This window comes from Zonotrichia albicollis, chromosome 10, assembly GCF_047830755.1.
Source record: "Zonotrichia albicollis isolate bZonAlb1 chromosome 10, bZonAlb1.hap1, whole genome shotgun sequence".
NCBI classification, from domain to species: Eukaryota; Metazoa; Chordata; class Aves; order Passeriformes; family Passerellidae; genus Zonotrichia; species Zonotrichia albicollis.
This window is the reverse complement of record NC_133828.1, coordinates 20,084,010-20,111,541: the sequence shown is the minus strand read 5'-3', so window position 1 is coordinate 20,111,541 and position 27,532 is coordinate 20,084,010. Positions and strand designations below refer to the sequence as shown.

Below are 27,532 nucleotides of genomic sequence, written 5' to 3'. Positions count from 1 at the left end.
GACTTCTGGATTTCAGGGTTTCTTAATGGGGATATTGGAAGTGCATGAGAAGATTTCCAGGAGGAATGCCATTATCATGTTATTAACAGTGAAACTTCTAAATAGAGTGCCATCTGTTTAATCCAGACTGCCTCAGTCTGGTTTCAGCAGTGAATGTTTTTCACTGTGAGATAAAGTCTGGAAGATTCAGAGCAGTCTTCTCTCAGGAAGAAAAGACACACATTTGTTTTTCTGTAACGTATGGGGGTTGGAATTGTTGGCTCTTTGTTTGTGAGGTGCTTAAATCCCTGTCTTACAGAGAATGCAGTTCTGTCAGAGACTTGCAAAATATTTCTTGTCTCTTGCTGTGGCTGAAAGTTAATGTGTATGTGTCCAAAGTGCAGTGGTGCTGAGGAATGTGTATATTTTTCTCAGAATTTTTTTTCAGTGACCCATAGACATGTCAGGTCCCAGATAACCTTGGTTTTATGCTTTGAGAGAAAGATAAAAACTCACAGTTTTATTTATGATTGGTGTTTTTTTTTCTTATTATTTGTTGGTGGGGTTGTTTTTCTTTATTTTGTTTTGTTTTCTTGGTGCTTGGAAGCCTGACTTGAATATTCCACACAAAATTATGCTGGTTTAGCTGAGTGTGTTACCAGGGACGTTCAGTTCTGATCCCAGAGCACTGGCTTTGTGGGATCTGTTGTGCATGAACACAATTGTTTAATAGGTTTACAAGTTTAACAAGGTTTTCAGTAGCTGTTTTTGCCGTCCCCCTCACCCCCCAAGTACATAACTCATGGTAAGAAAAACCTTGTGCAGTCAGTTGATCTGCTCTACCATGTTCTGCTTCCTGTGATTCCTTTTCTTTCAGAATGGTCTATACTCTTTTAAAAACAAGGCTGCCAATATGAGGGATGTGATATTTTGGGAATATAGTAAGCTCTTTGATGCTGTACCCTCAAGTAAGTGAGTCTGCATAATTTCAAGGGGCCTAGAAGTGTTGCTACAGTGTGTTTTGAGAAGGGAGCTTCACCATAATTACAGTGTCAGTCTGAAGAAATCAATAATATGCAGAAGGAAATAACGTAAAAGAAGTTTCTATATTGTGTAAAAGAACCCCAACAAACAACTGAATGTCCTCTAGGAAGGAAAGGTCATTGAAACTCCATGTAAAAATGATCAGTACATTTTGTGATTTATGCAGTTGGTGGGCTTTTTTGTGCACTATTTTTTTATTATTAATAATTAGTTGTGGTGATAATTACTGCAAAGATTTGATGTTCTAGGATAAAGTTATTTTAGCTTCTATGCAGCCATGCTAGTTGTGATTTGCTGGGATTCCTGCTTGTGCTGTTGAGCTAGAGGAAGGCTGCAGGGTTTCTTGGATAGCTTTCAAAAGTCCATGTTTCCAGCAATTTGTGTTGCTGTGCATTCTGGATTAGCAGATTGTGAGAGTCATTATAGGAGCCACTCTTCTCTGCCTGTGCATCCAGTATTCTCTCTAGCACTGGACAGTGTTTGCTGTGCTCTTCATAATTGTTTTCTGGAGTAGAGAGCTGTGTGACTGACTGTGGCTTGAACTGTCTGCAGTTTTGAGATGATAATAAAGGGTTGTGGGGTTGTTCTTTTGCTTTTTTCCCCTTTAATATCAGAAGACATATTTGAACTAGTTAAATATTGCATCCTTTTCCCCCTGAAATTGCATGTTACTTCCTGTGGTGTTGTATTAGTAGTCAGTTATGTCATTGGAAGCCTCTTGTCATTTGAATAAAATGGTTAATGCTGCCTTAATTACAATAAGAATGGAAAAGATCTTTCTTTAGTTCACCTTGGTTTCTTTGAATGCTTTTAAAAAAAGCACTCAGTGAATGGTGGGGAAGGAAATTATCTTCTCAGGCATCACTAGAGAGCTAAATATTTTATGGACAGTGTCACAGTTACTGTTTCACCTCTATTTTTGAGTAGTGATGGGCTGGAGCACTAGTCTTAGTTTCTTTCTGTTTATGATGTTTGTTTGCTTGTGGGTTGGTTTTTGTTTGAGGTGTTCTTTTTGGGCAACATAAAGACCATTCTTCCCAGGAGCAGCCCCACTGGTCTGATCTGTTATTCTCTGCTGCAGCCTAAGGCTCTGAGACCCTGGGGTGTGACAGGATCATTGTTCTGAGTTCTGCTGCTCTGCCACAGCTCAGCAGGTGCCCATTTGACACCCTTGTCTAGAATATAGGGTTACCCCTTGGACAGCTCTCCAGTCTCAGAGGGGATGATGTGTAGTGTGGATTTTTGTTTCATGGACATACCTAACATGTAAAAACTTTAGGGCCCTTGTATGGTTTTTGCAGCTGCCATGTTTTCTGTCACTAAGAGCTGCACTTCATGTGGGGTGTCAGTAAGTCATTCCTCTGAGCTGTTACCTGAGAACTTCATGTGATACTCCCTGTTTTCTGTATGACGAGAGGCAGACCTGTTTGCTCTTTACCAAGCAGCTTAATATGAGCTGAGAATCTTTAAAGACCTGGATCATGTGTTCCCTCAAAGACTTGTCTGGGCTGGAAAAGAATTTTTGATTCCATTATTTTTCTTGATGCTTGTTTCCTTGTCTTAAGATACGAATGAGTATCAAGAAGTGAAGGTGGAGGCTTCCCAGCTGAGTCTTCTTGAAGGACATCTGTGCCATGTAATAATCACTAAAGAAATCCCTTTCAGGCAGAACTGATCTGAGCAGAGACAGTCACAGGTAGTATAGTTTGACTGCTACTTCACTCAGTTATTTTCATTTCCAAACAGAGCAAGTGTGAGAAGTAATTCTTGACTTATTTAATGCTGTTTTCTACAGGTTTTGTTTGAGTAAGAATGTAGTTAGAGTTTATGCTTGTATAACTCACTGTAGATAAAATGGCAAGATGGTTGAATTTTTCTCTCCGCACCTTTGTTTGGATAATTCCTGCTTCTAATAGCAAGACAAATAATTCAAGTGTCTTTTTTTTAAATTTAGTCATAGGACAGATTTATGGAGCAACTGAATGGATCTCCTTTTTTTGCATAGAATTCTAACTTCAGTTTTTAAGCTTCAAATGAAAGCTCAAGAGGTAGAGGGGCACTTCTAATGAAATAAAATATAGTTATTTAGGAAAACCCAACTGTAAAACAGAATTCTATATTGCCAGCTGTGCTACAAAGAAGAGAACATAAAAACCAAGATCAGGGACTGGCTAAAATAGTGTATAGTTTGCAAACTCTCTCAGTCCGTGCTGCTGTTTATCCATAATAGTAAAAACTTTTTATTGTATGGTGAATGGCCACACAGCAATTTTTCTTTCTTCTGTTCATGTTACATTTTCCTATCAAATATAATTAATTTGGGCACTGGGTTCAACAGATGTTTTATTATTAATCAACTCAGATATTTAGTGAAAGACAGAAGTACCATTGGCTGGTCACTTGTCACTCCTTCAGTCTTCCTGGGTTGTTTTCTGTTCTGCAGGCAGTCCAGCTTGCCTCTGCTGCCCACTGCCTGTGCCAGATCTGCTGCCTTGACCTCGTGGTGTGATTCTGTAGAAAAATACAGATTTTTATGGTCAAATTTATTAAGTTTGCCTGAAAATAGAGAGCCAGTGGCATTTGGAAAGAGATCCCACTAGGAGAAAGAAATGTTTGGTGTATAACTACTGCAAAGTGGTAAACTATTTATTTTTTTATCTCTTAGAAATGATTATGACTGCTATCATTTGACATTGAAAAACACCAAATTCCCTGGCTGTGCAACATTGTTCTGCACAGGGCCTGATGGAGATGGTTGGTGCAATTCAAATATGTTAAAACATTCTTCCAGGAATTCTTCTATCTGTAGATTCTGTGGGGCTTTTTTTTCTACAGGACAAAGTAGTTCATGACTTCTCATTTTATATTGTATTGTTACACAAGCATTTGGCTAGCATTCCAAAAGTGCAGAGTGTGTGTTTCTGTGTAATCTCCATACTCTAGCTAATCATACTGTGTTTTTATTGTAATTACTCTGATTCTTCAAAACCTGAAATGGTTAGATCTCCTTTAATGGTGACTGCATCGTGTATGGTTTGTGAGTTCTTTAAATAGTTCCACGTTGCTGTTCCTCTGAATTCTGCTTGACTGAAATGTGTGACATGGACATTTGTGCAGACTGCATGACTGCAGTTTGCTGATTCATACAGGGCAAAATTGATAAGTCTGGAATATTTTTCTGCTTCCATTCCCTATATTTAGTAGTTGCTAAATTGTTAATTGTAATTTTATTTAGGGTTTTCCTCCCCTCTTCTGCCTTGCCTTGACCCATATGTGAACTGGAGGAATTATTTGACATCTATCTGGAAAGACAGTGAGAGAATTTAAAAGAATAATCTTATTTTTCATGGCCATTCAGCTGAGAAGATATTGGATTGAAAGATAATGAGCTGAAATATGTGTAAAATTTGCTTGCGTTTTTCCTTCCTCTCTTAATTTATTTTCTGTTTATTCAGATAGTTTGTTTTTTTCTGAGACTTCTGGTGTCTGTTTCTTCTTTGCATCTCCTCTTATTTTCTGCTCTGTCTTTTCTGTTTCCTTTAGGTTCAAGGGTATATTGAGTTTAAGGGGAGGCTGGAGAGCAGCCTCTTTGCATGCCCGCCTCTGTTCTGGCTCGGAATAGGGCCACAAGGTAGAAAAGTTGATTTAGAAAAGGCTATGAAGAAGTCCATAGTACTTACTCAAGTAACTTTCCTAAATATCCTAAGCACAAGACTGTGGAAACCCATGGGCATAAGCATAACAGATTTGTTGTAGAAATAGCTCGTATCTGTAAATCTGCATATTGTATTTCCTGCACGTGAAAAATCAGCTAGAATTAGAATGAATTATTTTAAACATGTCCTTTGTGGAGGTGTGGTGTCTTAAGCCTGGTGTGCCCCATGTGTAAGCTACAGTGGTGATTCCACCATCCCATTTATCACTGTGATGGCTGAGCATGAGAGTCAATCACCTTTTAGACAAGACATGTTTCAGGAGGTTGGAGGCTTTTATGTAAACTGAGTTATGGAGGGGGTGGAGTGAGCAATTTATCAAGCACCCTGGGACATGCCATCAGAGCAGGGCAAAGAACGAAAATGGAAATGCTCAACTTTGAGTTCTGATATCTGGTTATTACTCTGGGTTAGAGGTACACTTCTTTTGAAAGGACACTTGATGCTTCAGTGTATCACTGTGCTTCCTCATGCTTTAGGGTTGGAAACACACCCAGTTAAAAATTGTAATTAAAAAAGCTCCCTACCTGGAATGGATGTTGTGCTGGCCTTTAGTATCTGCAGCAGTGGGATGGACAGAGGATTGGGTAAAGTCCATTTGCTGTCGTCATCTTACACAAGAAGTGATTGAGTTTAAATGACAGTAATGTGCCCTTTTACATAGAAATGTAAGGCATGCTGACAAAGGATTTATCCCAGCACAAGCTCATATTTCTTTGTGTAACAGTGGAGAACTTTCCATTCCCCTTTTTTTTAAAGATGTTTTGTTGAGCCAAAACAGCACAGAGACGTAAGCTAAATATGGACACAGAGGGGGAGGGGGGGGTTTAAATGTGAAGTGGAGAAATTACTGGATTCTTATGCCTGTGGGTTTGGGGCTTTTTAAGGTGCTTGTTTCTTGTTCTTAGCTTAGAACAGGCCTTAGACAAAATTGCTGAGCTTCCAAAACTGCTTCTAGATTGTTAATTATGTATTTGTTGTGTTTGGTAGTTATGTAATTGGCAAACCACCATACTTGATGGTCTGCAGTGTTGCATCTGTGCAATAATTTCAAATAGTAGCATCCTTAAGCTTCTGGAAGTTACTAAACCATATTTGTGGCAATTTCTTGGGAAGAGAGATGATAATTTTGTTAGACTTCATATGAGCCATTCTGAAAGCTTCCCTTATGTTAATGGACTGCAGTGTAAATCTTGCCATGTCAGAGGGGCAAGACCTTCATGAAAATCTCTGAAATAGTTCTGTGTTAGCTGTGGACATACAAATAGAGATAGGAGTCTTGGACTGGAGGTTAACTTGAATGCAAATAGAAAAGAAATAACTAAAATACTAAATGGATTTCAGCTAAGCATTCACAAACTGAATTTCTGCACTGTTTATTTTCATAGACATCCTGTGACAGCAACCATTCCTTAAAATCACAGGTGTCACCTGCATTGTATGGCTCTCCATTGAACAGGCTACTGCCTTTCTGCTTGCTTAGCTCTGTGTGTCTGCCAAGACTTGTTTCATGTCTTCTGAGTCTTCAGCTTTGCCTTCACCCCTGTTAGGGTAAACACCACATGAGTTTGAGAAGCCTCTCTTTATCTGTTGAATAAGAAAACTTCTAGCTTGCTTTTTGTTTGTTTGGGGAGAAGGAGAGAAAGAGATTTTCTTTCTTCTCTCTACAATTTATCTTAGAAGTTGAGACAGCAAATAAAAATTTTAAAACAGTTTAGGCATGGCTTGTTGTCTTGTGTCTGCAAAGGACCAATTGCAGAAATAACTGAGGTGCTCTTTTGCTTGTGCAGGTGTTGAGTGGACTTGGACGATGCATGGTCATGTAAAAACAATTGCTACCTTCAGAATATGCACCTTTTCTGCATCTGTGGTGAAAATACTCCTGCAGTTATTCCTTGTGGGTGCAGAAATGAAACTGTGTCTGATGTTGCAATTTGTGTCTTTGTTGCATTTGTGACTTTGTTGCATTTGTTTCCTCAGAAAAATGCATTTGTTGCAATTTGTGACTTTGTTGCATTTGTTTCCTCATAGCAAAATGTTACTGGGGCATCTGGGTGTTTAAATCATTCAAATGGCAGCTGTGTTCCACATCCCTTGTGTCCCAGGAATCATGGTGTTACACACTGAGAGAGAGACTGCCTGCTTTGCTTTTTCCTCTCTATAGATTAAATCCCTTCAGTTAGCTGCAGGTTTGATATGTTAATATGGTTTTTCACAATTAATGCTGCAGTTTACATAGCATAACTAAAACTACAGCACTAATTTTACTTCTTAATTTAAATTAAAATGTTAGCCCTATATATCTAGTTTTTAACATGCTTAATTACCCCAAAAATAAACTCTGACATTTTTAGGGAAATGGTTGAAGATGCTGTAGTAAATTCCATGATAATGCTTCTGTTAACCTTGTAGTTTTTCCCCCTAGCTACTTCAGTGTTTAAATTGAGTAAAACTTAGGATGCTAAGGCAGAAAAATAAATGTGCAACAGTAGGATTTCCCATTTGTTGTGCACAAAGTCCTAATCAGGTTAAGATCATGGATGCATTCCAAATGAGGGGTCAGCAGCCAATGCTAATTGGTATTGATGCTGCTGAAATTGTGTAATTGAGTATTGTGCTGATTGTCACAGTGTTTTTTATGCCACCCCTCCACTCCCCCCCCTTTATTTGGCAACTTAAAATTTACTAAATGTTCAAAGGTTAGTTCTGTTATTTCCTCTGTGCCCTTCTTCTTTGATTTGCAGGTTCTGGTCTGTGCTAAAGACAGAAAACTAGGTAGTTCAACATCTGAAAAGTAGAAGGAAGTTCAAAAAAATTGAAATAGAGTGCCTGTAGATACTAATTTTTTCTAATAAATACAGAAAGCTTAAAGATTTGCTGGTCAGTGGGGAAGTGGACTGCTATGCCTTTTTCTTTTTCTTTTTTTTTTTTTTGTCAACTGCTCGGAAAGAGCTGCTTCAGCACAGCTTCTTGTTGTTTGACTGAACCATTTTGCAGGAACCTTGTCACACTTGGCTGCTGGAGATGTGTATGGGTGTGATGGTCCATTGCCCTGCTCTGCTGATGATACTCCCACGATTGCCAACTCCTACACTTGATGGCTTATTTTGATAATAAGTCTTTGGTCTTGTGAGGGAGAGGAGGGAACAAATCTTAAGTGGACATTATCATGCTAATTAGGAAACCTTAATTACTGTGTTGTCTGTTGTCAGCTCTATCAAAGTTTTGATATATTTCAAATTAATATTCCAGTGGGAAGGACCAAATATCTCTCCTACAGGGAAAGGATGCAGGCTTTTCTTGGCTTTATGCAGAATTCTTGTAGTAGTAATTTTATTGCTGTTTCTATGAACTGCTGGAGCATTCTGCTTTAGTAATGTGTGCTGACTTTGAATAGATTGAAATTATTGTCTCTTTGTCTTTCTGAATGCAGACTTTAGAGCTTTCTGATATATATAAGGTTGCTATGAGTAAATTCTGCATGTTTATGCACATGTGTCATATCTATAGAAAATGGAAAGGGCTTTTATTAGCATTTCCTTTTTTGTTGCAGGGGAATGTTTAAGTTGCCATTTTGTTGGTTTTAATAGTTTAAATGAAAAAGATAGAACTGATTAGAGAATATAATTGTTAAAATATGTTATGAATATGTTCTTAAAGTGCCAATTGGATAGCTGGCAGATAAGGTGAAAACCATGAGGATTTTCCCTCCAAGTATGAAACCCTTGCTGCTCAGTGATAAGAAATAATTATGGTGTAATCATCTTAACCTGCAAATCTGAACATAATGGCAAGTACAGGGGTGTTAGGTCTGGGTGTGTATTTCCAGAACAGTTTTTTCATGTGCTGAAGGAGTCACATGTGGACTGTGCACGTTGGTTTTGGCTTGTTCTTGGCAGTGGGGGTTTTTCTTCAAGTTGTTTTTTGCCTTTATACTGGATCAGCCCTGCTTTTTGAGAAGTTACTCCATGTTCTCTCTGCAGGTCCACTGTGCATTTCAATGACCTCAGTATTTCTAAACCTTCTGTCTAAGTTGCCCTTGAAAGGCTGTTTTGTGGAGCATGCTCCATGAAAGATGAGTGTATTACTTACACCAAAAATGTGTAATCCAGCATTTCAGGTGCCTGCTGCTTGAACTTTGGTAAGTGCTGCTGATCCCTATCAGCACAATTGCATAGGGAAACAGAACAGGCTTTTAATTAAACTCAGGCTTTGATTAAAAATTTTTGATTGTGTTTGAAGAGAATGGACTGAATTTGCTCTATGCCAGTATAATTAATAAAAAAGTAGAAGGTCATAACTGTTGCACAGAGGGGCAGTACCTGTAAAAGATTAGAGAAACTGTTTATGTTTATTATAGTTCATGTGGGTGAATTTCATTTGAAGTAGATTGCTCAAAGATGATTAATGTTGCAAAAAGTAGTAGTATAACCCCTAACAAGTTTGCATATAAGGCCATCTCTGGTCTTCTACCTATGGTAAATTTATTCCAGAAACTTGAGGAAAGGAAAAGCTCTGTTTTACCAACTGCTTTTGAAGGTGGTTTGTTTTGTTGGGTTTTTTTCTCTTTTTTTTTTTTTTAAGCAGGAAAACTGTTCAGTAGTACAAACAAAAACCCAGAGTGTCTCTGTGTATGGATGAGGTTATGTAAAAGTGCCTGAAGATTAGAACATTGAGTCCTCAGTGAGGTTTTTTGGAGTGCAAGAAAATATGTTTGAAAACCTAGAACAGTGTAAAATTAACCATCTCTACATAAATTCCACTTCCCCGTGTACACAAAAAAACTTGGGAAAGCTTAGCTGTAAAGCTTGCTGCATGGATTTTCAGTGCTGCCTGTCAAATCTGTAATTTTTCGTAATCTTGAAAGACTCAAATTTTCTGAATATACATTGGGACAGTATTTGACAAAAACTTTTAATTTTGTTCAGGTCATAAATAGAAAACATGTATGAAAATTGTAGTGTGCATTTAAGATCCTGCTCTTGTTTCTGCAGTGTTGAGGGAAGGAGGAAAAAAGGCTGTGTATTCCAACTGGAGTCATCAAGCACCTGTGGAAGGCAGTTTTCTTTTTGTCTCTCTTTCGTTCTGTTGTGGTTTTACACTATTTTTTATACTGGCCTATAGCTTAGGTAAATGAGAAATATTGTGGAAAATCTTGTTTCTTCTGTGTTTATGTCACGTTCCTAAAGATATTATATATGAAGTTTTGCTCTAGAAAAAGGGTTGTTTAAATTTCAGATTAAAACATCCAGAAAAACCATCCAAACACCTTCCCCAAGTAATACCCCCACATATGTTAGTAACTTAGTGTCCTATTTAAAAATACATGAAAAATGAATAATTTCACAGTAAAATATTCATTAGTCCATTCTTGTGACTGGTTGGTTTGCATTCTGTTGTAATGTTGGTTTAAGAGTAGAAGAATAATGACTGTAAGCAATATGCATTGTGTTTAACTATTCAGGAGTGAAGATAAATTATTAAACTCATACCAAGACAAAGGGGGTACCTGGTGTAGTTGTTGCACTAATTTACATTTACTACTGTTTTAATTCTCACGCAGTTATTTCACTGAAAAGCAGTTTATTCTTCCAAGTAATGGGCCACAGAGTGCCAATTATAGTAAGCTGAGTTTCAGAGCTTGGTGAGAGCTTCTAATAAGGTGATGAAAAAGTGTTACACTTTCTTTACAGACACAGTTTCTTTGCCTGTTTTCTGTGAAGGAGAGTCCAACAAAGGCTCTGTAATTTCCTGCTCTGGAGGAATCCTAGTAGTGAAGTTAATAGTAGGGCTGGTCATAAGCATCAATTTTTGTAGTACAATCACCTTAATCAGTTGGGTCAAATATCTTAATCATTGGTGTTCACACAGCTCTTAATGGATTGCATTATATAGAATTAACATGGTCAGGTACATGTCTTATTTCTTGTATGTGGAAATTCTGACTTGTACAGTCTGTCTAATCTCAATATAAAATTAACAGTGGTTTTCCCTCTGTTTGGTGAGATTGTTCTTTGCAGTTCTTAAAACCCCTCTGTAACTTTCAGAAAACTAGTGTGAGGCAGAAAATGACTGACACTGACATCGTGCTGTGATGTGTGACATGGGAGGAGACAAGCTGTTTCCTCTGCAGTGACAGTTGGAAGCAATGAAGGCAGCTACAGTTTTAACTGTGAATGTTGCAGCAGATCTTAGATTTCAGAATTCTTGAAGCTGCTGTGCTTCACCTCTGAGTAGTGAACAGTCTCTGTGTGTGACTGAAGTCCTTGTAAGTGTGTAGGGTTCAACTTGCTCCCATATTCCAAGCAGAATAGGGGTCAGGCAGAAGAGATCTGGGCTGTCCTGAAATTGTGTCATCTTGATGAGTCGTGATCAGTGATGTTTCTTTTAACTACATTTGTTGAGTTTGCTTTTTCAAGTCTGGGAACTTGTAATGGAAAGCTAAGACCAGCATATCAATCAGAATTAATTTTATCCTTGAAAACCATGCATCTTAAATGTGAATGAAGCATCTGAGTCAGATATGAGATTTATGGCATCGTGCAATAAAACAATGTCCTAATTCTTCAGGATCTTTATTTTAACTCTGCCATTTTGAAAGTTTATTTGGAACTTTGTATTCTTACCGCATCATTTTTAAAAGTCAGCAAGATGACATAATTTTAGCTATAACTGAGGTAAATTCAGATAAATTTGGAGATTACACTCATTTAAGAATTTGTGAATGTGTAAGTAAGTGTATGGATGGGGGGAAATTTGTCACTTCAGCTTAATCTATTTACACTCCTCTTCCTGGAGGTGGAGGCTTTACCATCTGGAAGCTGGAAAGATTAGAATAAGGGATTTCATTACTTTCAGCAGAGGAGCCTCTGGGTTAGATCTCTTTGAGAATAGGGTAGAAAAAAGGAGGTTAGGTAAATTAATTAATGAATATGTAACCTAAATTCCATTTTGTGGAAGTTACAGTTGGTAGGGAATACTGCAATGAGAAGTATATACTGGTATTGGAATTTAGATATGGTCTGGAATTGACTTCAACTTTTCAATGGATATTTTTGTAATATAACAGACATTTATGTTTCTCAAGTGACGATTGTACAGCTCTAAAGTGGGAAGCTGCTTAAAATATTCAGCTGGTATTTCTAGAACATTTCTGCATGAATTTCTTTCCTTTACAGACCAGATAGTGATCTTAGCATAATGTTTGCAGTCTTATTCCAAAGTGCATACTGGGGGGGTTTTGGTAGTGTGTCTTTTCATTGATTTGTTTTGTTTTGGGTTTGAATTTTGTTTTGGTTTTGTTCCCACAGAAATTCTGTTTCTTGATTTCTCTTAGCCTGTGTCTATTCATTTTTAGTAGTTAGCACTGAGTGCCTTAAAAAGACCACCTTAACTGTGATTTTGCAAATGTTAGTTTGCTGAGGCTTTTTTTTTAGGCTCCTTCTTTTACTATGCATTTTGCATCTTTACTTATCTAGATTTAATTTACTTCATGAACCAAAAGCATGAAGGAGAAGGTGTTTGGGAGGGGTAGGGTTACACGGAAAGTAATTTGCATGGCAATGTTTTTGTAAGTAAAGAGGTTAATGCAGACAAACTAGCATGGGAAGAGTTACTGCATATGAACTGATGCACAGGGAGGACAAACCTGTATTGTCTGGCGTAGGATGGGTTATCACCAGGATCCTGACAAGAGAATGTTTTAGGTTTTGTGTAGGATGACTATGTGAAGTTGTTTCTAAGGAAACTGGTGCTGAGAGAACAAGGTAACTTTTCTGTGGCTAACCTACGTGTGTGTGTATTTATATATTTTAAAGTGCGTCAGGTCCTTATAATAGAATAATTAATGTGTGTTTGGTGGTATTTAAGGCTGCAGGATAATGTCTTTATTATTATTGTTTCCAAAATCCTGTAAGTAATGTAGAGGAGTGTTTTCTTTGAATGCAAAAGATAAATTTCCTGTTCCACATTCTTGATTATCTCAACTCTTTTCTGCTTTATTTGCTGCATGAACTCCTAGGAGAGGGATTTAGCTCTGAGTATATAACTGTGTTTAATTCAGTTTCTGCTTATTTGCCTGTATGAGGCACGTAAATTTTTCTCTGTAGAGTAATCTGACTTCTGTAGCTTTCTACAACTATTCTGTGTAATACTATGAAAACATCAGCCTAAAAGTCGTTTTTTAAACTGTTATATAGTGTCTGTTTTCAGTGTTGCATTTTCATTCCCGCTGCCCTAATTGTTTGTCTTCAGCAATTTTGTGTCTATAAAGTAGTTTCACTGTAGGAATGGTAAAAAGATAGAAGGTTGGCAGCTGAGCTTTGAGGTGCTTGAAAAGGCACAGAAGATAATTTAGAGCTTAAAATGACTTAGAGGAGGCTTTTTGGAACAGATGGGCTGTACCTTTTCTTTACCCCTTTTTTGGCAGCTGCTGAAATTGATGTGACCTTTTTGATAAGAAATGGATCTTACTGTGCAAGTATGGTACCATGAAAGTTTACAAGACTGTTATCCATCATCTTTGACTTCTCTGTGGTAAGGCTTTCTCCCATTGTTTTCACATACCTTTCTTTGTTGCTGGTATCCAAAAAGAAAGCTTTTTAGCCTGGTTTTTACTAGTGAGTCAGAGTGGGCAGGGAAGTAATGTCTTATCCAAGTTGTTTTGCATGACTAAGGCTTGTCTAATAAGGCTGGCAACCTAAATCCCACATAAAGAATACATCAGCATTTATATTTTAAAGTTGGAATGCATGCCTGTCTGCTGATGCTTGCAATTAAATTACCTAAAAACTAGAGTTGGAAGAGTGCCCTTTCTATTAAGGAGAAGGCTTGAGCTGACAATTTAAATTAATAACTGTCCCAGGGAGGATTTGCTTCTTTCTGTCTTTGTCAGTTTTTACCTTGTTTCTCTGTACTCTGGAGCTGTATGGCCAAGAGAATTCTGGCAGAATGTTTGAACCTGTTTCAAATGGCAAGTTGCAGCTGGAGCTCTGATTTGTTGAGGACAATAGTTTTAAAATGTATTATTTTATGTTCTTACCAAAATGACAGTTTATGTAAGTGTCTACTAAATAGGATTCTGGTAGAATAATGTGTTTATGTATATGGATACAGGGAAATCACAAAGGTATTTGTACTATATTTATCAAAAGAGATGTATATTACAATGCATATATTTTAAGTAAGTACAAGAAGCCATCCACCAAAATTGAACATTTGCAAGGCTGGTTTTATTTTTCCTTGGGATTAGATTAGCATGAGAGTCAGACCCTTTTCTAGTGTAGAAACAGACCATACTGTGACTATTTAATATCTTCTGGTGTATAACTCAGAGTAGCTGGATGAAGCTTTGTACACCTATATACTGAGTGGTTAAGCAATGAGTGGCTGTTAAGAGAATTTTTTTTGTAAAACATGTCAGTGAAGTGCTAGTTGACAGCATTAAGTTTTCTTCTTTGCTCTTCTTGTTCTACCACAGAAGTAACTATATTAAACAGGTATTACAGTGTTTACCTACAATAGTTTCTTATTGTCCTCATGATGTTTTATGGTAACTTACAGTGTGAGAAGCAGTACACTGTTAACAGTCTAAGATTTCTATCTTGGTGCATTCAAACTTTTATTTTTTATTACTCTGTTACAAGAAAAAGTCCATTCTACCTTCTCAGCCACTTAATTCCATGAGCTTCTAAGACAAGGAGCTCTTTATTTCCTCTGTTTTTAAAAAATTATTCTCATATCCAGGTTAGAAGTTATTTTTCACAATCCTTGTCTTCAATTGCTTCTTAAACATTTTTCTTCTTTATACATATTTCTTGTTTGCAACAAATGTAGGCCAGTATTTCAGATATGAGCATATTACCAGTTTTGTATGCTCTACTTTCATGTTTTCAGATTTACTTTGCATGTTTGCAGATTTACTTTAAATGACTTTTTTGTGATCAAGCATCTTGATTTATTGTCTGGCTGCTGATGCATTCCTGAACAGATGTTTTCATTGCATCATCAAATATATTATCTAGTCTTTTTCCATTTAGTCTTTTACACCTCTGCACTCAGGAATAGCTCGTCACGAGAAGTTCAAATTGTGCTTTTGTTATCTGCATTTATCAGCATGTTGCTTGGTTTTCTTCCTCCAGAGTTTCCCAGTCTCGTTAGTGTGGGTGTGTGGTGGGGAAGTTTCTTTCCTGTGTACTCCTGACCACCTCATCCCATGTTGTCTCCTATCTGTTCTGCTCTCCAGGGTGTTGGTCATGTTTAACACAGGTGCTCTTCTTACAGAGCTATGAACTTGCTGAATCAAACAAACTGCAAGTGTGTTTAGTTCAGAGTAAGGATGCATTCTTGATGCTTTCCACACTATTTTTTTTACAGAGGCAGCATGGAAAAATCTTTCTTCAAATATATTTCTTTCCATGCTCAGTAATCAATTAGAGATATGAGAGGAGTGTAGCTTGGAAGAATGAGCTATAATTGATACTAGTTTTCTGTTCTTGTGGACTTGTCACTCCATAATGTTCTCTTACACAAATGGCACTGTGAAGAAATCATGTAGCAGGAAGTTTTATTCTTTTGGCTGACGCAGTTCAGGTGTTAAATGCAAGTTATTCTTCTCATGGCCTTTAAGGTAAAAATGCATAATATTTTCATTCATTGTGCAACTAGTATGAAAATTGTGTTGTATGCATTTTGCTGTGTAGTATAACATGGCCAAGAACTGGACTCAGTTTGAAGTGCATGTCCTGTAATGTAATCTCTCCCACATATGTCTAAACCAGTATAAACTACTGGCCTCTTTAAAGCAAACATACCTACAAAAACTCTGAATAAAATACACACCATCAACAAAAACCCCTCTGCATACTTGAATAGCCATATCTTCTTAAATATCATCAGTTCTGAATATCTAATCAGTGGCATTTTTTTTCTTTCTAATCCCCACTGTTATAGTTGATAGTGCAGTAAGTGGTAGTGGCTGAGATTATCTGGGTAATCATTGTGCTGTTGCAGATTTATTTTGGTTAGTCTTGGTTTAAATGCAGATTGGTAAATAATAATGTATTCAGTATGTGTTTCTTCTAAATGTAAGTGGAAAACAAGCTCTCTGATGAGCACAGTTGACCCTCTTTTATTTCTTTTATTGTAGCCAAAAATTCTTCAGGAGTTACCTGAGTTTTTAAGTTTCATTGTTCCAATAGTATATTGTTGGAATAAACTTTTGTATTTTCAAAGGCAAAAATATTGAGAATGGTGAGTTCACCATCCCTGAAGGGATTTAAAAACCCATGTAGATGTGGCACTGAAGGATGTGGTGTATTGGTGGAGTTGGCAGTGCTGTTTTGCACAGTGGCTGGACTTGGTGATCTTAAAGGTCTTTTCCAATCAAGATGATTCCATGATCTCTGTGCATAGCATGATCAAGGAGAGTGCTCTGACTTGGTAAAATTCTGTTTGTTAACTGTGATTGGCAGATGCACAGTGCAAGGCTGTGACTTCCTTCAGAACAGAGTATTATAGCTTTCATTTTAAGTATGAAGATTCCAGGTCTAATTTAACAGCCTCATGTGCCATACTCTGCTCATTTATGCCAAATGAGTAAGTTTAGGAGAAAACATTTAAATTCTCATTTCAGGTGCTTTTATGGGGATGATTTTTGGTAATTGATTTTTTGTATTTGATTTTAACACTGAGTGACTGCATTCCTAATTATAACTTCTCCTATTCCATGCTTTAGTATGAATTCAAACTTGATTACTTGTTCAGTATTTAAGAAATCTTCATCAGACCATATGTAAAAATATTTTGGTATGTTTTATTTTTACTTTTACTAATAACTGAATTTTTGATTAGTTTTTTATGGTTCCTATATACTATAAGAACCTTTGAATCATAGTAGAAAAAAATAATGTTTTTAAAATAAACATGAGAAATCTCTTATATTCTCTGTATTTTGTTTGCTTTGGGAGACATGTGAACACTGGAAATGAAATTCAATACTCTTGGTTCAGGCTACTTCAGCCTTGAATAAATATGCACAGGGTTTAATGTATTGAACCAGTTTACTTTAGGAACACACCCACATATGTTGGATATATTTATATTTTCCCCCAAAGGTATAGCAAACCAGGGAGTGAGTGTAAACATGAGGTGTGCTTTCCAGATGGCCATTTGAAAATCCCAGAGTCATCTGTGTGTGAGGCTGGGGCAGTCCCTCAGCTGCCTGTCTTGCCTCTTTGTACAAGTCCTTAAAATATCTTTAATATTCGGGCAAATAATTGGAAAGGCAGAGACAATTTGTCCTAAAACGGAACTGGCAGTGACCACAGCCAGACCAGATGTAGAGTGCTTCTGCATTGATCCAGCAGTTGTGCTTCTCAAGCTGATTTGCACTGGAGGAAATTCCCAAACAGGGAAGCTTGAAGCTCAGTGCATGGCAAAACCACTGATGTACCTGAAGTGTGCTCCTGTGTGTGTTGTTTTCCTCAGGCTCACTGTGAAGGGATTCTTCAGCAGAAGGTGAACTTTAGTTTGATGCCTGATTTTCACAGCACTGAAATTTTGGCTCTGTAAGGAATATGTGCCTAAGAAATTATAGTATGGGAGAGACTTTAATATATTCAATTTAAGTATTACATGTTCTCTAAAGTCAGGGTATGAATTCAGTTCACATTTTATAAAATTATTGCTTTCTTCTTTTGTCTTATGTTGTTCTTTGTAAGTACTGTGCCTCACTAACACAGAAGGATTTTCTACATAAGTGACAAAAATCTTTTGTTTGGATGAAGGCAATTCCTCCCTTCCTCCTGCTGAAACACGGAGCCTTTTTTTTTTTTGTTTGTTTTTGGTTTTGGTTTTTTTTAATGGCAAATTGCTTTATTGCAGAAGGGTTCATGTGGAATTTGGAGGATTTGGTAAACTTCAATTTGTAAGGCCAAAAAATGTTTACATTAGTGCTTGTTTTACTTTACTATATTTTTTCCTGATTTTGTGATCATGATATGGGGTTCTTTTGTCTTTTAGAAAACGGGACAGTACTTGAAGGCTTGACAAATGCATCCCAGGTTGAAAAATTTCTGCATTCCTTCTCCTCTTCCTCCTTTAGAAAACTGACTTCTTTAAAGAGGTAAAGTTTAATGTTGCAGGTTTTTTTCCAGGCAGAATGAACTAGAACTCAGCTTCATGTGCTATGATATTTTAATTAAATTATATACATGTATCACTCTGACATGGCATCAGGATGTCTTTGTAAACTTTGTTTGCAGAGATCTAATTAGTTCTGTTATTTTACAGAATTATTTTTCAGTGCTTCTGCTGAAATAAGTCTCTCAAGTGTTACTTAAATTTAAATTAATGTTATTTCTGAATTTGTTGTATTTTAGGATGTTTAAACACACTTTAGAAATCTGAAGCAGTTCCTTGCCCACAAGAGAGTTGGTATTCTCTTAATGATTTCCTGCCAAGGGCCATTGAAAAAATGATACATTAACTCAAAAAATGTGTTGGGAAGCCTTTTATCTTATTTCACTTCACTTTTCATTTAACAAATACTGATTGTTCTTAAATACAAATAAGTTACATAATAAATACAAAAAGAAGTAAGTTCTGACAAGAGAATTGATGATTCCAGTCATCTAGTCTGGCTACCAAAAGGTCATTTATTGTAGGACTTCCATGGTGTAACTTGTATGTAAATTTTGTTGAACCTAAGTAATTTTCAAAACACAACTGAAAGACAAGTGGCCTGAAGCACTGAATCCTTCTTTTTCCTTCTTCCCCATTTATGCAGAGCATTTTAGACTAAACAAAAAACCAGTTAAATTACTGTTAAATAATGGGACTGTTTGTCCAAAATGCAACCTTTTAAATTGTTTTGTATTATATAATCTTATTGCAAAGGCATTAACAGCTTTTCATTGGGGAGGATTGTAAAAAACTAAATTTTCCTACCATAACTAATATTTAACTTCTTTTTTTTTTCTTCTAAAGGTAAGAGAGAAGCAAAAGAAGTAAGAAAATGCTGGGATCAGAACGAGGTGTGGTGGAAGAATGGCTGTCAGAATTCAAGGTGAACTGGGAAGATTAATGATATCCAAACCCTTGGCTTAATGCCACCAAACATAGTAGTGGGGCTTTTTAATATCAAATAATGAACATTTTAAATTTCTATTACTTGATCTTTCAGTTTCTTTTAATTCATAAACATCCAAAGGTCTGTGTAATTGAATTGGCTGGTACATAATATGTAATGCATAATTCTAATAGAAGTTTATTGTTTATTATTGTAGAGCAGAACACAGCAATAGCAATGTGGTATTTTAAATATGTGTGTTTTGTGTAGGTCAAGCTGTTAGAATTTAACTAACAGCTGGATAATGCTGCCCAAATTTGCAATTGAAGAACTTTTAAATTTAAAAATAATTAGTATATATTTATTTGGACTTAAAAAAAAAGGAAAATACTTTACTTTTCCTCCCCCATGAGCTGCATAAGATGAATTGTTTCATCGTGAAGGATTTGAAGTATTTTTAAGCTATTTTGCATATTGATAAATATGCTGAGTGAAATACAGGGTAATGCATAGACAAGAAAACAGGATTTCATGACTGATAAGAAATTATTCTATTATTTAAATTAAGAATTAGTAGTTCCTCAATCATTGATGAGAGTAGGTCATCATGTGCTGTTGTTGGAAATTTGCTTAAGTTCCAAGGGTGCAAAATCCACAAACATGGTTGCTCAGGGAAGACTCGAGACTGTCCATGCTCATTCTATACTCTTGACACCTCTTAAATAAGTTGTGTTGATTTGATGAAGTCTTCAAAAAGATCCTGTTAAATACAGGCTATCAAGAAAGAGATTCCTCCTACCAAAATAAAGCAAATGATTTATGGAAGATGAGTCTAAACTGTTTTTGGATTTAAGCCTGAAAGTGGTGAAGTGCTCCCAAATGCTACTTGTATGGAGAAGGACTTGTACTCAACAGTTAGGTTACAAGTCTGAAAATTTACTGATCTTCAGGACTTTTCTTGGCTGTTGGGATGAGACTTCATTTTTTTTTTTTTTCTTTAGGCATTACCTGAATCACAAATTTCCAGCTATGCAGCTACATTGCACCGAAAAAAACCACTGGTACCAGCTCTTTATAAGGTCATTCAAGACCCAAACAACGAGGTAGGAGATTTTAAAGAACTATTTTTATTCTCATTCCTCGATCTTTCACCTCTGCAACTGAAACTGGAGAAATTAAAGGAGAGGAAGATTGATTCTTTTTTTCCATGGGTATTATCCCTCTGTTTAGTCTCTTGTTTTTTACAGTTACTCTAATGCCTTTCTAGTAAGACACAATCTGTCTGCATCCAAAAATAATGTTTATGCTGTCTGCTAGGTTCTCCTTGCCACAGCTGACTGTTGTGGGTTTTTTGGCATGGGTTGGTTTTGGTGTTTTGGTTTGGGTTTTTTTTTTTTTTTTTTTTGGGGGGGGGAGGAGAGTTTCAAGCTTGGCTTTTTTTTTTTAGTTTTTTTTTTTTTTTCCCCAGTTCTCAGAAACCATCTTTCAGTCATAACAGAGACAAAGTAGGCCTTACAGTGAAACTCAAAAAGACCCATGTACTTCTTGTGTGGTGGTGTGTTGTGGTGGAAGATGGAACCTTTTTTTAAATGCCATTAAGATAACAAGATCTTCTCGTGCTTATACTGGTATCACTTCTGTGTAATTTGGTTTACACTGCTGTAAACAAGAGCAGAACCAGGGCCCCAAAATGTAAATAGACACAATGCAAACTTAGCTTACCCTTGTACATAATTCATTTTGCAAGTGACATTAAACTGAGCTTTGCAACCCATTGGCTTCTGTGAGGAGCATTTCTGGGCAAGTGTGTGAAAAATAACTTCTGAATAAATTGTGCAAGCATACCATTCTCTGCCATGTCAACTACTTTAGATAAAATGCTTACAAATACTTGGTGTATCATCTGTGACTTCTCATATATTTATAAATTAAATGGGTAGTGTACACAGCGAGGAAGTTCTTTATTTTCCCAAGTACAGCTTAGCTGTTTTAGAAAGCTGAGTGCTTGATTGAGCTTCAAGGAGATTGCATAATGCTCATGCAATTAGAAAAAAAAGGTTTCATAGCTGTCAGCTTCATTTCAGTATTATAAATAACCTGCATAGTGACCTTTTTCTTTGTACTGAAAAGCTGCTGTTATTCTCTCTTCAACCTGAAGCCACCATTGCTGCTATGTATTTGTGTAGACTCCTGAAAATGTAAAAGGTTCTCATTGTTTTGAGAATAAGCATTTGATTTATTTTATTTAAAGAGCAAAGAACCAGATTTGCAAATCTTTTTAGGGTGATCTTATGTTACTGCTCACTGGTGCTTGTCAAATATTACTCTTTGGAACAGCTGTTGCAGTTTCAGCCTGATTCTGCTGCCACGTGTAAGATAAACAATCCTAGACACAAAGATGTCCAGCTTCAGGTTCTACTTGTTAAGGCAGGATGTATTTCCTTGTTGTACTTCTTCCAAAGTTATTTGCTTGTGAGGAATATAACCGAAGTGAATTCATTACTTTACATAATTGTGTAGCAATATTTGTCTCTAACTAAGAGGGGTTTTTAAATATGCTTTATAGGGCATAATTTGTTAGAAGGGTAATTCATGGCTTATGAAGATTAAATATATGTGGAAGACTATTATAAAAATACTGTTTCTGGGCTCTTAAACGTGATGGACAAGTAATTCTTTAGTGCAATTTAATCATAAAGTTGACGGATTTTTAAAACTTGTAGGAAGTAGCAAGCTGTTTAGGGCAAATGTGATTTTTTCTAGAATCACGTCATTCTCTCTTGATAAGACCAGGATTATTAATTTTACATGGAATCAGCATATTTAGGAACCAAACAACCAAGCTGTTTGTCTCTTTTGCAGGTGTCTACTGTTTGTGAGCTAGTAAATGAGGGCAAGCATATTGATAAGTTAAATACAGTTGTTGCTATTTGCCTTTGAGGAAGTGCCCTGACGTTTTTAAATATAAAGATAAAGATGACTGGAGTAGAAATTTGCTAAAAGTGTAGAGAACAGTATTGCTTGTAAGCAACTAATTTAACCAAATAATATATTGATTTTTGTGTGGTATTGGAATTCACAAGGAAAGTGCTTTTGAAGTTCTGTTTTTCAGATAGTTTTATAATTTTTAGGGTTGGTTTATGGCTGTAGACAATACACTATGGATGTCAAGTTACTGCACTACTGAAATTCAAATATTGAATATTCATGGAGTGCTAATTAGGTTTAACTCAGGGCAGCTATGAAACAGAGTGAGATCACCTTTGTAATGCCAAGCAAGCCCAGACCCAGTACTCTTGAAATAATAAATAGTTTCACCCATTATGGTATGGTTAAGTCTAAAGTAAGCATATTTTATTTTCTACAATTGAATTCTTCAGAAAGACAAGTATTGCAATATTTGTCGTTCATTTTCTAAAACATTATATTTAACTTCAAGATATGACTCTTAGGATTTGGAAAACTTGTAAAATAAGCCAGAGGAAGGCTATTCATCATCTTCCTTAAAACATGACTGGTTTGCATCTCTGAGGAATAAAATGAAGAGTGAAAATTAGATCACTGACGCTCGCTGCATGTTTAAGCCAGTAAAAATGTCTTTTTTTAAATGCTTTTGCTGCTTATGCTAACAGGAAAGATCTTATAATTAAAATTTTGTTTGTCAGGAAAAAGAGAGGATTGTAAGAGATATTTTACTTTGGATTTTTTTTCTGATTTCTGTGCTACTCAGTTTGCTTTAACTTTGGACTGAAAGATCTTACAGATTAAAAAATGTGTGCCAGTTGATGTATACACCCATTACTGATGACAGAAGCTCCATTTCCTCTGTTTATCCACTGTCTTCTCAGTATGTGTATTCAGAGAATTACTTGGAAGAGGCTGGCTCTTTGGAAAGCCAGATAACTAGGATGTAAGGAGAACATTTGTTCTTTCTCAGAGTGTCAAATTTTGTGTTTCCAGGTGGGAGGCTATCATGCTGTACTTTGATGGGAAAATCCTGGGTGGTTGTGCTTTTGAAAATATTGGTGTTGTAGCATCTTTGTGATGGCAGCTTTTTCTTGTGGAAAAAGCTTACAGCTTTTCTTACAGCTCTGAACACACCACAATCGTCACAGGTTTTTACCTATGTAATTGCAGTTGTTAAACATTTTCCACAACAAATATGACAACTACTAAAAATAAGGAGAATTTGAATGCTTGCAGCACCACTGACTGGATATTGCTTGTATCTTTCTAGGGAGAATGTCTCCCTAGTCTTAAAAGACTAATTTTATAAAATTTGCATTTGAATGTAGGTAGAATAAACTTAGTAACTGCTCTGGTTGAGTGTCATCTGACTTAGCTAAAATAAATTTTTCTTTTCCACTCTTTTTAATGGGACTTGGATTAGACTGGCTGATTTCAAGTAGGAAACAGCTTTAGGCTGCTGTCATCTCTAATCTAATACAAGTACTATTTATAGCATTGCCATTGTATATATCTGGTTTCAGATAATATTTTTAGCTTTTCTTGCACTTGTCATCTCGCTGCAGATATGCTTGCATGTTTTGTTTCAGAGGTTTCTTTTTCTTCTTTCTGTTCTCGTCTTAATCATATTTTCTTTTAAAGAAAAAATCTACAAATTTATTTAGTGATGTCCAAATTACTTAGTAACCACTTTTTAAATTTGAACATCTGAAATATGTTAGACCTTTCATAAAGCAAGGATACAGTTCTATTTCTGAGGATTAGAACATTTTCTGTAACAGTTGGTTTTAAGAATTATTGTCACTTTTAGATAGGAGTTTCTACTAAGTAAATAATGATTAAGAAAGTATATACTTATGCCTCTTTTGAACATAAAGTGCTATACATGTATGAAATACTGGAATAAATATACTACCAGAAAGCTGTACCATTTTTTCCTTTAAGTGATTCTAATAGAAGCTTTACAGACTTCTAATTTCATTTCGACCCAAGCCAAAACTTAAGTGGTTGGTTATTTTATATCTTTCTATCTATCTGTCTTTCTATACATGCATATAAATATGATGTCCTATGCCTATAGACAGATTTATGAGACTTGTAAAAATCCATTTGTTCTAAATGACTGGACTTCTTTCATTCTGTATCAACATTGTCAATGTCATCTTTCTTCACTCTCCTTGTAGAGTCTCTGTTGTAAACGCTGGCCTCTAGCTTAGAGTGAGAAGTCTGTCAATCAGAACCTTGTTACACAAGGTACTTACACCAGAGCCTTGTTTAAGAAGAGATTTCTCTGACAGCTGAGTTTTATTTTACGTAAATGTCATGTTCTGGCTTACGTAATCACTGGTTAAATATGGTGTGCTACATTGACCGGAATACTGTGTGAAATGAAATTCAGAAATGAAACTGTTTCCTGGGTGATGCTCTCTTAATAGATAATTCTGTCAAATTTATGTTTCACGTTTGTGATATACCAGTGTAAAATATCTCAATGTTAATATGGGTATGTGAAATTGTACATTTGTAGAGCTTTATGGCATTGCACGTTTATCAAACATTCCAGCTATTCACTTGCAGAAATGTTGGTCCCTCTGCTGTTAGCAAGGGACTCCCTAAGTTTTTTAAGAGGATGGATGGTTCACAGTAAACCACAGAAATATATCTTTGTGCAGCATCGCAAAAGCAACTCTCGGTTCTACAGGAAGTTTGTACTATGATTATGATGAATAGACAAATTAATGAAAAAAGAATGCATCAAAGTCCATGAAATATGCTGCTAATGCTCTGAAAGGAGGGTCACATATGCCTTATCTAATCTGTATGTCTGTATGTCTAAGAGAGCTGCATGAAGCATGTGCTGTTAGAAAGAGGACTTGAGATTCTGGCCTCTGTTTTCTGTCTCTAGCTCTTCTATACGAATATGGATGCCTTAGGTTACATGTATGCCCCTGTCTTTTGGGGCAGGGAATCCCATAAATACTTTCCTTATGTCAGATCATCACATTTAGTACAACACAATATTAGATAGTGGTCACAAACATTACAAAAGTTTGTAATGGAAATTTAAGAAATTTTTAGATTTTTTTCCCCTCAAGTTTTGATTTTGGTAATAAAAACTTGATTAATCATGGGAAAGAATGAGACTGTTCAGTATGGTTCTTCCTGCTTTTTTTCCTTTTGCCTAAAAGTTTCGTGGATGAGTCTTAGTTATTGGTTTAGCATTATAGGCTCTTAAAATGGCATGTTTACCTCATGCTTTTATCACACTGACTGGATAGGGACTTTTATTTTCATTCTTGTAGTGAAACCTGAACTGCAACTCAAAATGAAAAGATCAGTTTGCATTGTAATGAACACACTCAGTTCTTGGTTTTGAGACTCAAAAGGTGTAGGTCAGAAATGAATTCATATTTCTGTCAATAGACTTGTCATTAGCAGCTGATCTTTGACCTTTGTGCTTCCATAGATCTTACAACTGCACTAAAGTTTTACAGTGCCCAGAGTTCAAACCATGCGTCTGTCACACGCCTTAAATTAGTACCTGTACAGAGAATAAATCTTGTACTGAGAGCCCTAGAGAAGAATCTTATCAAAGCACACATGATAGTGGCTGTAGTGGCCACATGTCCAAACACTGCATACCAGTGTCCCACATGTCTGTCCCTATGGATCTCCTGGAACAGAATGCAGATACCAGTGTGATTCACTCACTCGGTTGCCAGCAGGAAATGCAATTTGTACTGACTGCAGTGGCTATATGATATAGCCCCTTGATTTGTTCACTCTCCCTTATTAGAGAAGCCTACCAGTAAGTGATTAGCTTTTTTGCCTTTCCACAGCTCCTGGAGCCTGTTTGTCACCAGCTCTTTGAACTTTATCGGAGTTCTGAAGTCCGGCTCAAGAGGTTCACGCTGCAGTTCCTGCCAGAGCTGATCTGGGTTTATCTGCGTCTCACTGCCAGCAGGGACAGGCAGAGCAATGGCTGCATTGAGGCATTGCTGCTTGGCATTTACAACCTGGTGAGTGAGATGAGTGGCAGTGCCTGAGGAGAGCTTGGATCTGAAGTTTTGCATTGCTGACTGCTAGGAATAAAGTAAATTATTAGAACAACATATTTAAAATTAAAATACACTTAAAGGAAAGTGTATTTAATACAGGGAAAAGCGTAATGTAATGAAGGTTTAGTAAAGATGTGTTTGCAAAGATATTTTTTTTAAATTATCTTTTTGGATAAAATATTTGCACTGAAAAGAATCATCTCATGGACTTTCTCAAACTTTTATGTACTTCTGTTTGTAAGGAAATTAGGTAGGCCTTCTTAATGTTGCAAAATAAGACTTGTTATGATTGTCAGGCACATATACTTAGTCAGTCTCGATGTGTCACTTCCCTGCCCTCCCATGTACTCTGAACATGTCTATTTTAAGGGGGTAGTTTGATGGTGAAGCCATTCTGCATGTGAGCACTCAGATGCATCCATGTGTCCATTTGAGTCAGATAGTTGTCTTGAGGGGAACTTTGGTTTTAAGAATAAGCAACTGTAAATTACTCAATTTGGCTATTGGATGTAAAAGCAGTTTTTTACATTCTTACCCTGGCCTGAAAATGTTTTCTTTTTTAATGTTATGAGACTGTCCCTTGTGGCAGTACTGCTGCATTTATCAAACAGTCTCCAGTGGGAATTTCTGTGGTATAGGACCTTGAAACATACTCTACTGAATATCACCCTTCCCTCTAATGTCATTGTAAACCCCTCCTTTCAATTGTGCATTGTATTTCTACACATAAGATACAGAATAGCCAAACTGTGATTCTTAAAATGTATTCTAGTTATGTATCTGTAGATCAGCTCTAGCAATTGGATGATCTAGTTATTTTAGATTTATTTTTATAGAAAAAAACACTGGAAACTGCTTGGAAATGGATTTTTTGTGCTGTCTATTGGATTGAAATAGTACATTTATCTTTCTTCCTCCTAGAATGTTCTGCAGTTCATTTGAAAGTCATGTTGGTGATTCATATTTTTTAAGGACAGTAATTTCTTCATTCTCTCCATATTCAGAAAGAAAGAGACTTCAAAATGAACAGTGGCTTCCACTATTTTTTTTTCTTTAATGAAGCTGATATTTTTCTGCACATAGACTGAGAGTGAAGTTATTTTCTGAATACTTAGAAGGAGAAAGGGGTAAATAAATCTTCTGTGTTCTGACAAATTCTGTCAGCCATTCTCCTGTTATAATCCTTGAAGCCTGCTACAAGTACTGAGCTGCCCTGGGCTAAACTTTTACATAAACTGGAATGACTGGAGCTTATTGTTTGAAAATTTGCTGTACAAAGTGCAAAGGCAGGATTTTAGACTCCTTTTTGGTGTTGTCTTACGTAATTGCTCCCAGTATATTTTCTTTTAAAACTGCAGGGTTTGCTTATGTAGTAGCCTAGCAACTACAAAATCTGACCAGTTTGAAAGCCTTTGAAGAAAATACTGTGTGTGTTTCCTCCTGAGGAAACTTTGCCAGTCCCCTTGATTTCACCTTTTCTCTGTGGTGCATTTATTATGAAATACTACCCATTGTCAGCAAGTGACTCATCAGCCCTTCTGTGTCAGTGTCTTTAGTCTCACTGATTAAAGAGCCAGTGCTGGGGTTTTTTAAAGTATTGCACACTAATTCTGCAGAGCAGTTTGTAATAGAGGTCTTTCCCCACTTGTTAAATATGTATGTTGATACTGTTGATATTCTGCAAATGCACAAAGTCCTTGGGG

At 36.4% G+C, this 27,532-nt stretch overlaps 1 protein-coding gene across 5 annotated transcripts in view; it reads left to right on the top strand.

Annotated features, from left to right (window-relative positions):
* Positions 1 to 27,532, top strand: part of HYCC2 (hyccin PI4KA lipid kinase complex subunit 2) — a 46,230-nt gene that overhangs the window by 589 nt on the left and 18,109 nt on the right. For 2 of the 5 annotated variants that reach the window (XM_014265045.3, XM_014265048.3), the window contains exons 2-5: positions 17,757 to 17,859; positions 18,723 to 18,801; positions 19,806 to 19,907; positions 25,611 to 25,790. In XM_014265045.3, the coding sequence (XP_014120520.1) occupies positions 18,751 to 18,801; positions 19,806 to 19,907; positions 25,611 to 25,790 (333 nt within the window). In that variant the 5' untranslated portion in view covers positions 17,757 to 17,859; positions 18,723 to 18,750. Of the gene's footprint in view, positions 1 to 8,374; positions 8,878 to 12,284; positions 12,503 to 13,164; positions 13,272 to 17,756; positions 17,860 to 18,722; positions 18,802 to 19,805; positions 19,908 to 25,610; positions 25,791 to 27,532 lie in introns of those variants that run through there. The other 3 variants (XM_074548259.1, XM_014265046.3, XM_014265047.3) reach the window with 3 other exon arrangements.